This window comes from Typopeltis vanoorti, chromosome 20, assembly GCF_054136105.1.
Source record: "Typopeltis vanoorti isolate ZY-2024b chromosome 20, IOZ_Tvanoo_1.0, whole genome shotgun sequence".
NCBI classification, from domain to species: Eukaryota; Metazoa; Arthropoda; class Arachnida; order Uropygi; family Thelyphonidae; genus Typopeltis; species Typopeltis vanoorti.
In genome coordinates this window covers 47,947,583-47,962,270 of record NC_143568.1, presented here as the reverse complement: position 1 = coordinate 47,962,270, position 14,688 = coordinate 47,947,583, and the positions used below count along the sequence as shown (strand labels likewise).

General features: G+C 37.1%; 1 protein-coding gene across 1 annotated transcript in view; it reads left to right on the top strand.

Moving 5' to 3' along the window:
- Positions 1–14,688, top strand: part of LOC150095413 (uncharacterized) — a 284,955-nt gene that overhangs the window by 48,818 nt on the left and 221,449 nt on the right. The window contains exons 2-3 of the mRNA XM_090410362.1: positions 4,365–4,533; positions 4,648–4,721. Of these exons, the coding sequence (XP_090266488.1) occupies positions 4,365–4,533; positions 4,648–4,721 (243 nt within the window). The remainder of the gene's footprint in view (positions 1–4,364; positions 4,534–4,647; positions 4,722–14,688) is intronic.

Below are 14,688 nucleotides of genomic sequence, written 5' to 3'. Positions count from 1 at the left end.
AGCCAAGGAGAATAGAGGTTGAATTGCAGGATAGAGAAAAGAGCACATTTGAGGCCATTTGGTGTGAGATTGTGGCTAGCAGAACTAAATATACAATTGGGTGCTGCTATAGACTAGGTGATGGAAAAGATGGTGGTGACAGTATACACAAGCAAATAGAAGAAATGAGTGGAAGGAGGGTGATTATTATGGGAGATTTCAACTATGGTCGCATTGATTGGAGTGAGGAGAGGCCACACGGGAGGAAGGAATTGGATTTTATGCGGTTATTAAGGGATAACTATCTGTGACAGCATATAATGGAAAATACTAGGGGTCAGAGAGTGCTTGACCTAATAATAACATCTGAGGATTTGGCTGTAACAAATATGATCACATTGCCACCAATCGGTGAGAGTGATCATAGGGTTTTGACTTGGGAGGTGGCTAAAGGTGTAGAATTTTCAATTAAGACAGGGTACATGTGGAATTATCGGGCTGGAAAGTATGACAAGCTTAGGAGTTTGATTGGTTCAGTGCCATGGCATGTACAACTGCAAGGACTAGAAGTTGATAGTGCATGGGAGGTAGTTAAGAAGTGCTTGCATGAAGCAATGGCTGACTGTATACCTAGAGTCCGAATAATAAATCAAGTAGGGGTTAAATGGATGAATAACACCATTAAGCTTGAGCTGCAAAAAAAGAAACAACTATGGAAGGAATTTAAGGAGAAAGGTGACCGGCAAGCACATGAACGGTATAAAGCGCAGGCCAGAAGGGTGACGAGTGTGGTAAGAAAAGCAAAAAAGGATTATGAAAGAACATTGGCCATGCAGGCTAAAAAGAATCTTAAACAGTTTTTTAGATATGTAGCAAGTAAAAGAAAAAATGTACATGGCAGAATGATTTTAAAGAATGCCGATGGTAGGGAGGTAACTGAATCAGTTGAGATAGTTGAGTTACTGAGTGAGCACTTTGCAAGAATATATCATCCAGGTGGTGACATTGCAGAAAAGAATAAACCAGTAGATTATACGGGAATTGTGGTGAATGAAGTGGAGGTGAGTAGTCTATTGCATAACCTCAATGTCAATACATCTGTGGGATTGGATGGTATACCAGCTCGTGTTGTACGAGAAGCAGCTAAAGAATTGTCAGTACCCTCGACCATTTTGTTTAATTTGGGTCTCGGGTCTGGGTTAGTCCCGAGCGGGTGGAAAGAGGGGAAAATAGTTCCACTGCATAAAGGTGGTTCCAAGACTGCTGTTGTAAATTACCGACTGATTAGCATATCAGGAATCATTGTCAAGGTCTTAGAGAAATTAGTCAAGAAAAGAATACAGGATTGGATAGATGAAAATGGGATATTGTATTGGGGACAACATGGTTTTGTGAAGTGCCTCAGTAACTTGCTCATGTTTTATAACACGGTGACGGCTGAACTGGATAGGGGTAATGGGTTTACAGTGATACGACTGGACCTTGCCAAGGCCTTTGACAGTATATCACATGGAACCCTAATCAGTAAACTGGAACAGATGGGGATAGATATAGGGTTGGTGAGATGGATAGGAGGGTGGTTGAAGGAGAGATACCAGAGAGTGGTGTATTCAGGAGTGGAGTCTAAAAGACGTCTTGTGACTAGTGGAGTGCCACAGGGCTCTGTTCTTGGACCACTGCTTTTCAATTTGTTCATCAATGATATTGGAAAGGATTTGAGAGGAAGCTTTAACTCGTTTGCTGATGATGCAAAGTTGGGTAGAGCAATTGTGAGTGCACAGGATGTCAAAATTTTACAGGATGATTTGGATAGTTTGGAGGACTGGGCTAGGAAAAATGGATGTCAATTTAATGTGGCAAAGTGTAAGGTTATGCACTTTGGGGTGAAAAGAATAGCAGCAGTATATCGCATTGGTGGAACCGTACTCCAGGAGATTGATGAGGCCAGGGATTTAGGAGTGTTGGTGGATAGGGAGTTGAAGTTTAGGGGGCACATTGCAAAAGTGACTAAAACAGCTCACCAAATCACTTAGCTTCTGAAAAATACTTTAACATGCAGAGACAAACAAGTTGTTGTTCCTCTGTATCGAGCCTTGATAAGACCCCATCTGGACTTCTGTGCCCAGATATGGGCACCAGGGTTTCTTCGTGATGGGGAGGAAGTGGAGAGGGTCCAGAGACGAGTGACCAAGATGATAGCATGTCTGTGGAATGAACCTTATGAGAATAGGTTGAAGATTTGTGGGTTGCAGAAATTGGACGATAGGCGAAGGAGGGGTGATATGATTGAGACATTCAAATTACTGAAGGGTTTTTATAAGATTGATCCAGAAGATATTTTTGAAAATATGACTGGTGGTGGGAGGACTAGGGGCCATGCATGGAAGCTGGGCAAGAGCGTGGTTGACAAGGGTGTTAGAGCTTGGTTTTTTACTTGGAGAGTGGTGAATGAGTGGAATAAGCTTCCAGAGTCTGTTGTGGGTGCTACGACCGTGAATGAGTTCAGGGCAAGGTATGATAGATACTGTGTGAATGTTGAATAGTTGTTCTTGACATGATGTTAGGGCATCCCTCGTTGAGTCTGTCGACTCCTTGGAGTTTCCCGGAACAATAATAATAATAATAATAATATATTGGTGGGATTATGCTTGAAGTAGCTAATAAGACTTGAGATCTTGGAGTTATGGTGGATAAAACTGCAGACACTGTTAGACAGAAGAAAGGTGGGTGACTGAACAAGGGACATTTGTGGTTAAGTTTGTATGCAGTTAAGAAAAGGGTGAGAGCTATATTTTTCTCTCATAGAGCTGTGAGTGAGTAGAACTGCTTGCTTGTTGAAGTAGTGAGTGCATCTAAGGCAAATGAATTTAAGAAAAGTATGTTAGTTGGCGTGGATGATGTATGGCCTCCTTTGATGAATCTTTAACTCCCTGGTCCAATAATAATATTCAATAGGAATATTCCACAAATGTAATTTCCACATTTAGTTTTGTTCCTTTTTAAAGATGGTTATTATGAGACCTCTTTTCTGGTTACCAGAATTTGATCTTCTGAATAGTATTTTTTGAATAATTGAACATAACATAGAAAAATATTTAATCACTATAATAATATTTTTAAGTAAACTGTAATAGTGAGAGAAATCTTTATGTGAATTTTTTCTGATTGAAGGGGCGTTAGTTGGTTTCATATGGAGATAGCATTATTTTTTATTAAATTATTATTTTTTTAATCTTGCATACAGGTAAATTGGCCAGAAAACACATACAGTTTACAAACAGAAAATACTATTTGTGGGTAGATAGAGGATTAAGTTACGGTGGATTGTGTGAAATGCAGTGTCCTCCCATAATGAGTCCTTGGACCACTTGAAGGTGTCAGTAATAATCACACGAACAGTAATATTTATATTTAAAAATATAGTATAGAGAGATATTTTTGTTTAGAATGCATACCAAGAATTGAGATGCTTAGAAGGTAGTATGTGGGCAAGCAGATTTATGAAAATTTCTTCAACTTGTTACATTTTATTTCATCATTTTAATAGAAAATAATAATTTAAAATAATTTCAGAATAATAATTAACTAACTAAATGTATATACCTGATTAGATTTTTAAGCTAATATTTCACTTTGGTTACCAAGGCATCTTTATAGGCAAAAAGAAATACTAAGCACAATGCACACAGACATACCCCAGAGAGGAAATCACAGATTGATTTCAAAAGGCAAGCTCCTACAGTCTTAACTGTTGTCCTATGTGTGTTGGTGGAATCTTGCTGACATTCTCACCGTGATGGTCTCTCAGACGTTTTGCATTGTGATGAGCTGAATTTTGTTTAGATTCAAATATTTTTGCAGTACTGTGATGGATTCCAGGAACAGGAATATTCCAGGTTCCTGGAATCTGCCACAGTACTATACAATTCTCCCAACCTAAATGACATTGCCAAAAATCTGTAAAATGGTCAGCATGATTCCACCACTGCATCTATAGTGGACACCAGTTAGGACTGTAGAAGCCATCCTTTTTATATAGTCAGTATCTGTCTTACTGTTGATGTGCCTACATGAATGTGCGTAGTATTTCTTTGTCTGTAAAGATACCTTGGTGACCAAGGCAAAATATTGGCTTATAATCTAATTAGCTAAATAAATTTATATAGTTAATTATTATTTTTAGATGTGTGTTCAGCACTTGAAGTGGCAAAGTAAATTTATTATTAAATAAATGTTAAATTTAATATTAAATAAATTAAATAATGACCATGATCTTTACTGTTTAATGTTTCTTATGCAGTAAAATGTTTGGAAAAAAAAAAAATTGACATACAACACTATGTCAAGAAATTTTCTTGTGTTTATTTCTGCATTTTCTCTTTCAGTGAAATCAAAACTTTTGAAGGGAGAGTACTTAAACATAACTGAAATTATTGGTGATATTCGTCTTATTTTGGAGAACTGTTATCGCTATTATGGACCTAAACATTCAGTGAGCAAAAAGGCTCTAAAATTGGAGACTATGTTGGAACAAAAGTTACTTCTCTTACCAAGGTAATTAATGGTAATATTTGATAGTGAGAATAGTAGCAGTAATCATTTATACTATTTTTAAATTAAAAAAAAATTATACTATTCAGTAATTTTGCTTTTATTCTTTTGTATTAGAGAACTTCGTGAAAAGACTACTTTAGAAGTCACATCTGCCAAATTAGTTGAGGCTGAAATATTGGATGCAAGAAGTAAGATAGCAATTTTTTTGCAATACTTAAATTATATAGATATTTGTTTCCATTTAGAATATTTAAAGAGGTAACTGCTGTCTAGAAAAGTTTCTGATGTCTTGTTACTAATATTCTTAAGCTCTCATTTTGAAATTTTAAAGTTATTAAAAAAAAAGTAATATAAGAAAAAAGCCAAGGAAAAGAAGGAGTAGCCATAGTATTCAACACAAAATACGAGGTTAATCTTCTTGAATGGCAGTCAGTCTCAAGTAGAGTAATGTGGGCAAATATGAGAATGGGGAACTGGACAATGAGACTTATTTGTGTCTATGGTCCCACAGAAGGTTCTACTAAGGTAGAAGTGGAGGAATTTTTTGAGGCTTTAGAAAAAGCAACTGACACAATGAAAAAGGAAAAGTTGGTCCTTGTTGGGGATCTAAATAGCAGAGTAGGAAATGATTGTGAGACATACAAAAATATTTTGGGAAAATTTGGAGAAAAGAGCAAAGCTAATAATATGGCAAATATCTGTTGGATTTCTGCTCAGGACATGGACTGGTTATTACTAACACCATGTTCCAACATAAAAATGTACACAAATTCACATGGAGAGAAGAGGCTAGGAATAAGAAAAGTCTCATTGACTATGTTATTGTTGATAGTGATGTTTTCTTCCTGGTGCAGGACACCAGAGTGTACAGAGGATTTGAAATTGGAAGTGATCACTATTTAGTCTTGAGCAGGATAAAATTGAATTTCATATTGAAAAGAATAACATGTAAGAAAGTTTTAAAGCGAATAAAAGTTGAGCAACTCTCAGATGTGAACTGTAGACTAAAATACAGAAAGATTATTGAAAAGAAAATGAAAGAGTTTGAGAACAGGAATCAAATCTTGGAGATTCAGTGGCAAACTCTGAAGAAAACATTGATTGATTCTGCCAGAGAGGCATGTGGTGAGGTTGTGTGCAAGGATAAAAAAATCAGAACTCCCTGGTGTACACGGGAAGTTAAAGAGGCAGTGAAGGAAAAGAAGAAAGCATATCAAAAGTTCCTGGCAAATAAGTCAGCTTTTACTCTTACAGAATACAGAGACAAATGTAAGAAAGCTAAACAGTGTGTAAAACTAGCTAAACAAAAGTCATGGGAGGACTTTGGCAAGAATATAGAAAATAAAATCAAGAAGGTGGCAAAATATTCTGGAGATTGTTGAAGAAGCTTAGGAATGGAGGAAAGAGTGCTGTAAAAGGAATTAGAGATGATAAAGGTGACATGAAAACAGAAGAAAAAGATATCCTTGAAGTATGGAGTAATTACTTTGAAAAACTGCTAAATGAAACAAGCAGTGATGACAGCACAGTGATAAAAAACACTGACCAGGCATGCAGTCAGGATTACATATCCATACTTGAAGTAGAAAAAGCCATCAAAGGCTTGAAATGTGGAAAGGCAGCAGGAGTAGATGATATTCGACCAGAAATGCTGAAGTATGGTGGTATAAGAGTCTCACAGTGGCTGCACTTCATAGTTCAGAAAGCCTGGACAGAGGGACGAATTCCCGATGATTGGAGTAGAGCTCTCATAGTACCCATATATAAAAAGGAAAATATAGAATTACAGAGGTATTTCCCTACTGAGTGTTCCTGGCAAGATCTATGCAAGTATAATTGAGAAACGGTTGAGAAGAATTGTGGAAGAAAAGCTTTGTGAAGAACAAGCTGGATTCAGGCCAAATAGAGGCTGTCAGGATCAGATCTTCACTTTACGACAAATAGTCGAGAAAGCATGGGAATATAACAAAGATCTGTATTTAAGTTTTGTCAATTTGGAAAAGGCATATGACAAGGTGCCAAGAGAGAAGCTATTCAATACGCTGCAGTTATATGGTGTCAATGGGGCATTATATCAAGCAATACTTAGTCTTTATTTGAGTTGTAAGTCAGCAGTTAGAATTGAAGCAAGTACAGGAAGATGGTTTAATGTTAAATCTGGTGTGAGACAAGGATGTACATTATCCCCTCTGTTTTTCATTATCTATATGGATCACATTATGAAGGAATGTGGTATTAAACCTGATATCAAAATTGGAGATGTTAATGTGAGCTCTTTGCTTTATGCAGATGATGTTATACTTCTAAATAAATCCGCTATCAGTCTGCAAGATTCTCTGACTAAATTGAATAGCTGTTGTAATAGATTTGGTATGAAGGTCAGCAATAAAAAGACAAAGACAATGAAAATAGGCAGAATCATTGAAAATGTCAACTGTGTTGTGAATGGAGAACCCGTGGATCAAGTAAAACATTTTAGCTACTTAGGCACAATTTTTACTGAAAATGGTAAATTAAATATAGAAATAGACAACAGAATCAGCAAAGCTGGTATGGTGGGAAGTCAATTGAATAAATTCATATGGAATAAGAAAGAAATTAGTCGGAACACTAAATTAGCTGTATACAAGACAGTGTTCAAGCCAGTTTTAACTTATGGATCCGAGAGCTGGGTCAGAAGTAAAACACTTGACCAAAGACTAGAGACTGCAGATATGAGAGTCCTGAGAAAGATTAGAGGCATGAACAGATGGCATCAATGGCAATATCATATTAAAAATGAGGATATTAGGAAAGAACTTGACATTGCCAGCATCCAGGAATGCGTTAGCAGAGCTAATCTCAGGTGGTATGGTCACTTAAATAGAATGGGAGAGGAAAGATTAGCAAAACAAGTGTTCTCTGCCAGGTTGGCAGGAAAACGACCCAGAGGAAGGCCAAGAAATTGGTGGATTGATATGGTACAAAGTGCCTTAGACGATAGAAATATAAGATCTGATAATGTTGGAGTCTTAACAAGTAACAGACTGATTTGGAGGAAAATTGTAGATAGGAAGTTAGTAATGATGTAATTTTTTCATGTAGTACTGTCATATCCTGTACACCCCTTGAGGATACATGGCAGGAATTTGATGATGATGATGATGAAAAAAGCCAGGCTGGCCGAGTGGTTAGCTTATCCACTCTCCAGCCAGAAGGCTGTGGGTTCGAATCCCACCTTGGGCATGGATGTTTGTGATTGTCTGTGGAATACCAGTAGTGGTGGTTGGTGGTAGATGGTGTTGGTGTAATTGCAGTCAATTGATGGAGACAGAGTTGTAGAGCAGGTGCCCTCCCTCGAGGAATCTATGGACTCCCTGGAGGTGACAAATAATAATAATTGTTTCACTTCTTCTCTGTTGACTGCTCTTTGGTACTGTATTATACTACAGACAACATTCTCTAATAAATTTAGTTTAATCCTTTATCCAAGTGTGAGCAAACAAAGTTTGCACCTGAAAAGATCTTCAGGACTGAGGTAAGGTAGTACAACACCGGGCAACTTGCAACAAAGGTGGATCAAGCTCTCAACTCCTTGTCTCAGTATCTCCCATAATGCACAGCACATCTCCTTGTGGACATGTATGCTGCTATGCATTAAGGGAAGGGCCACTACTCATACCGGTTCTGACCTTTATTGAGGTCTCGTCAGTGGGAGTCAGGCCCAGACTAAGGCAGAAGCAATAGGAGAGGTCATCCTTACGTATAGGAGTTGCCCAACTCCCACTAACGAGACCTCAATAAAGGTCAAAACCAGTATGGGTAGTGGCCCTTCCCTTAATGCATAGCAGCATACATGTCTGCAAGGAGATGTGCTGTGCATTATGGGAGATATTGAGACAAGAAGTTGAGAGCTTGATCCACCTTTGCTGCGAATGTCCCGGTGTTGTACTACCTTACCTCAGTCCTGAAGATATTTTCAGGCGCAAACTTTGTTTGCTCACACTTGGATAAAGGATTAAACTAAATTTATTATAGTCTAACCAAATGAAAAATTAACTTTAAAAGACAACATTCTCCTTTGACTTATGATGGGTCAGCTTTCAGTCATTATTATAGTAATAAAACAAACATAGTAATCACCCAAATTTTCAAAGTCATGATGAAGGGTGAAATTTTATCCTTCATTATGATTAAAATTTTTTATTTATTTTCTATGGGTTCCCCCCTTTCCTCTCTCCTAATGAGAGATTAATTATGTATGAATGAAATGAGGAAATGTGCTGCACAGAATATCAACTTAACAAAGTCATCAAGATAGTTTTCCATCATTTTGAAACGAAACATGATATATATATATATATGTATATATCTTTTTTTTTTTTTTTTTTTTTTTTTTCAGGTTTAATTTACATACTTTACTGTTAACAATATTAAGTGCTTATTTTTTAATAAATTGTTTGTAAAATCATTTATTTATTTTATTTTATATATATTTTTTCTTTTCTGTTGTTGGTTAGTTTTTGGTAGCTTTATCATGTTAAATGGGTTTCCACCTTCTCCCATTTGTAATATTGAACCTATCAGAAATAAGGTTTCAACTTATGATTGACGTGCATTCTTACAATCATTCATAAATCAGTTCAATAAGTAAAGAGGTTGTCTGGACTCAAAATATATGATTCTGACTATTCCTTTTTCACCATTACATTTTGCTTTTTATGCATTTATGCTAATTGAATATTCACTCCAAGACTGTCTCCCAAATTAATTAAATGAAATCTTTTTTTTTCTTTTCAATATCACAGTGAAAACAGAGCAGGTAACATGTTAAAAAGAGATGCTCCTAGAAATGGCAACTATTTATTCATTAGTGAAAACGTTCATTTTCATTTTCCAGTTTTATGAAATAAGGATTTTTTATATTAAAAAAAAATTTTTTTCTTAAGTAACTGCTTAATAACATTTACTTAAATATAAAGAGCCAACAGGCTTCATTTCGGCGATATAAATAAACATTATTTAAATTAAGGGGAATATTAGATCCCACATTCTTTTAAAACTGAATAAGAAACTCAAATATTGGAATTAGAGAGTTCCATGCCGAATATAGTATAAAAAACTATAAAAGTATCGGCGAATACTAACGTGAGCTAATGCAAGTAGTCCTAGAATGTAGTACAAACATGGGCAACTTGTTGCAAAGGTGGGGAAAGTACTGATCGCTATTCTTGGTATTTTCCATAATGTAAAAACATATTTCCTAGGAAATGTATGCTGTTATTACATTATGGTGGGAGGTCACTACCCAGACCGGTTTCAGCCTTTTTTGAGGCTTCATCAGTGAGTAGCTAGACCAAATTAATTCCAAAGGTATAGTGAAAAGAACTTATATACTCTGCTATACGAGTTTTCCAAAAGGTACACCCATTAAGTTACTTAAATATAAAGAGCCAACATTCTTCATTTCGGCGATATAAATAAACATTATTTAAATTAAGGGGAATATTAGATCCCACATTGTTTTAAAACCGAATAAGAAACTCAAAGATTGGAATGAGAGAGTTCCATGCCGAATATAGTATAAAAAACTATAAAAGTATCGGCGAATACTGGCGTGAGCTAATGCAAGTAGTCCTAGAACATAGTACAAACACGGGCAACTCGTTGCAAAAGTGGGGAAAGTTTGATCGCTATTCTTGGTATTTTCCATAATGTAAAAACACATTTCCTAGGAATGTGGGATCTAATATTCCCCTTAATTTATATAATGCTTAATAACATTTTACAGGATGAAGCATTTTAGGCATGAGCACCTGTTAGTTACTTTCTCTGCTCTTCCATTGACAAGGTATTCTTGGATTGTGTGCATATTTTATTGAAATTTGGAATCATTACATTTAATTACAAGTCTCTCAATATTGATTTCTTTCGTTTGCAGAGACAAATAGGCAGAATCTTTCAAAATTTGATATCATTATAATTCAGTTTTATATTTAGATGAAAGTTAATAAAATTTGGTATTTTGGCAGTGTTTTGGTTTACTTGGATCATTTTTATTGGCAAAATGGTCCAAACTGATAATTATATCACACTCGCTGGATGGAATTTAAAAAATATGATATTTTGGATTGCTGTTAAAATTTGTTGAGTCATTTGAATTTTAGTTTCAATTGGATTTTTGTAATGGAAAAATTGGACAAAACAGTATTCTCTTTACAGTACATAAGCCAAAGGCAGGTTAAATTTTCATAAACTGCATCAAATTTTAGTGCACTTATCAGATTTTTATAAAAGTATGACTGTTGGATAGAGCTATTTGAATTCAGATATCTTGATACTTCTCGTGGAATTCTCGTAGAAAGGCTTAGACGTTGGTTATGCATTTTTACTAAATAGCTTAAGGAAATTACAACGTATACTAGGATATACTTTAAAATAAATTTTAATACACTTCCAATATCTAAGGTGAGGGATCCAAAATGTAGTCAGCTAGTTGTGACTTGCCATAATGATGATAGCAAATATACTTGTGTTCTCTGATATAAATGTTAATAGATCTTCTTCTCTGTCCATAATGGCCAAGTTGCAAGAACTTCATACACTCCCAGATTTGATAGAGGATGCAGTTTGTCCTTTGGTGAGGAGACAGTTGAAGTGTGTTTGAATGTGATATGTAGGTTATATTTATTTAGTACTTTACCTGTCTTCACAGATGTTCCTAGAATATAAATATTCCTACTTAGTGCTTTTTTTATATACTTTCATTGAATGATTACTCCAAAACTGAGTTTTCAGTGAAATCCTAAAGAATCATGATGAAATGCAAAATTATGTCCATTGGAATTATGTCTTTCAAACAGTTCAATACTATAGTAAAATATGGAGCAAGTCATATTATTAGTATCATTAAGAGAGACCTCTAGGGAGTCAGGGACTCATCGAGGGAGGCCACATACTACACACACCAGCCATCATACTTATTCTTGAATTCATTCACATTGCTTGCACTCACAACATCCAATGGTAATCCATTCCAATCACTCATCACCCTATGAGAAAAATCTAGCCCTCACCCCTTTAATAGTGGCATTCATTCTCGGCTTCCAAGAATGCCCTCTTGTCCTTTCTCCCTCCATAAATTGAAAAATTCCATCAACTGAAATCCTGTATGACCCTTTCAGAAGTTTGTAAGTCAATCATATCACTCCTGTTTCTCCTGTTTGCTAGTGTCTGCAGTGTACAAATTCTCAATCTGTCTTCATAATCAGTATTCCACAATCCCGATATCATTTTTAACACTCTCCACTATATCAGAATTACAACGGAAACCAGGAGATCAGACCTGCACACAATATTCCAAGTGAGGTCTTATCAAGGCCTTGTAAAGAGACAAAATTATCCTTATCTTTACATGTGAATATTTGTTTCAGCATTACAGTTATCTTTTGAGTTGTATTTGCAATCTTTGCTACATGGCCACTGAACTTCAACTTCCTATCTACTAACACTCCAAGAAACCTAGCCTCATCAGTTTCTTCTAGCATCCCGCCAATATAATACGACATTGGATATCTTATCACACCAAATTGAATGACTTTACATTTACTGACATCCATTTTCCAATGCCCACAATTCCAGCCTATTCAAATCATTATACAAGTACTGCATATCAGCAGCATTCCTGATTACTCTACCTATCTTTGCATCATCAGCAAATAGCTATATGTCGCTTGTCAAATCCTTTCCAACATCATTAATTTAAAGATTGAATAACAGTGGACCATGCACCAATCCTTGTGGTACACCACTGGTTAAATTTTTTTTTTTAAATTAATCTTTGTACTGGTTATGGGCAGTACTACCCTTACATCACGTCTAGATATCTCGTCCAAACTTGATATAGGCCTAAGCCTTTACAAGTGTTTTACCCTATGCCTGTTCTAGTTATCATTGTAGTCATTCTCTGGTGTGCCTTGTAGGGCCCTCAAGGAAAGAACTTTTATATCCTTCTGCATAATCCCAAACTGTTTTACGTCCTTATAGCTATCTGTGCTTCATACGCCATGTAAAGAGATGGTGGTGCTGGTAAACTTCGGAGTCCTCCCCCATGCTTCTCCCGTATCTTACTAACTAGATATTGGTTATTCTTATAGTAGTTTACCTCATTATTATGGCTATAGGCTAGAGTGCATCCTGTTCCCACCACCTGGGCATCAACTACCCAAATGTCACCATCTCTTTTAATCACTAAGTCTGGCTTACGCAAACCCATGGAGGTCCTATAATGTGGTTCCATCGCAGTCTCCCAACCTTTGTTCTTAAAGCAGTTATTCAGAATGGAGACCACGGCGTCATGCCTTAGCACACAGACCCCATGGGTGCGGAAGCATCACTGGACTATATGAGACAATGTCTCACTGTAGTGGCAGCCTGCCCTACAGTTTGAGTCGTCACTACCCCATTGAGTTGTGCAGGCTTGAGTGGACAGGGCATTGATTCTCATCCTGATAAGGTCAATATACTCGAACTCAGGGAGGAGTCTGGTGCCATCCCTTACCCAATCATGCTAGGGAGGCACCAGATATGACTCTTTTAAAAGAGCACCATCTACAGAACAGTGCAGCAGAGATGCCCATCTCTTGTGTTCTGCAGGTGCTGACTCAATTAAGGTACCTTGATAATGGGACCAGCCTCTAGCCAGCCTATAGTCTTCTTGTATTAATGGACTATAGAAAGCCTCTCTGCAGATAGGGGAAGAAGATAGGGGAATTAGATATCACCCATCTAAGTGATGGAACCCCGAGCCCGCCGTGTTCACCCTCGCATGGAAATATGCAGTAGAGGCGGCAGTCGGAGCCATGATCTCAATGCTGAATGGATAGCCCTGTCCATTTGGGACAGTACCGAGATATATGTCCTACCAAGCACCAACTTGTGGTAAAAGCGAGGTAGGAGATAGTGGGAAAGGAGAAACTGTCTTTGCTGGGACTCGAGAGGAGCTTTCCTCAAAGAAGCAATCCCAGCTTCTAGGATAGAAGGGACAGAAGACCTTCCCTTTGGGGTGAACATGATACCAAGGTATCTCTACTCTTCCAGGATGGTCAAAGCATGCAACAGTCTTCCATTCAGGGAAAACTCTATGTCTCGACTTTAAGCTTCTTGTCACGACCAGAGTGGACAAGAGCTAAAGAGAAAGCCTTCTCTACATTAATAGAAAGGTCTCGAATAGAGAAAAAGTCAACTGCCCAGTCAAGGAGTTCCGCAAGCCTACTTTAGTAGTGGCTACAAGAATAAGATCGTCCGCAGTTAAAGGACGCCTAGAGAGTAGCGCCTAGGAAGAGAGTGAAGAAACTCATCTATGACACAGTTAAAGAAAAGGGGAGATAGAGGATCACCTTGGCGAACACACTGCACTTCGGAAATAGAACTCGCACGTAGTGATAGTGATGGAGCTACCCAAGTATAGCTCCATAACATAGGGAAAAAAGTGTTCTGGACATCCAGCAATAGACAGCACTCGAAGGAGAGCAGATTAAATCTTGCAGACTCACTATCCCCATAGACCACTTTTTGATGTTTGTGAGTCAACTATTATCTTGCTAATATTCTATAATTCAAACCCATATTCTCCAATTTATGCAACAGTCTACCATGCTGTATTCTATCAAAAGCCTTAGCAAAATCCAGAGTATCATGGTGTATCCATTCCCCTTGTCTAGTTTAATGGTAACATTGTTATAGAATGTGAGCAAGTTGCTAAAACATGACCTTTCCTAAGTAAACTCATGTTGCTCATTGCAAAGTAAATTAAACAGCCTGGTCAAAGGAATACTCAGTTCAGCTGAACACTCTTTCAGCACACTTGCTGATATCCCATCAGTCCCTATTGCTGAATTCTTATTCAGTTTGTTCAACAGCTCTAATACCTCGTCCTCATACACCTGAGTTTTTTCATCCAGTGAAGAGGTAGCATGAACTTAATGTTGTGTACACCAGGTTGATAGCTTTTAACAACATGGGCACTCATTAGTTGAACAACCTCTTCTGCATGCATCTGTAACCCTCACGCCATCTGCATTTAGAAGAGTTATTCTTTCATAGTCATTCTTTCTTTTACTTGCAGCGTATTGATAGAATTCTTATGGACTGTCTTTACATGCAGAGCCAGTTTCT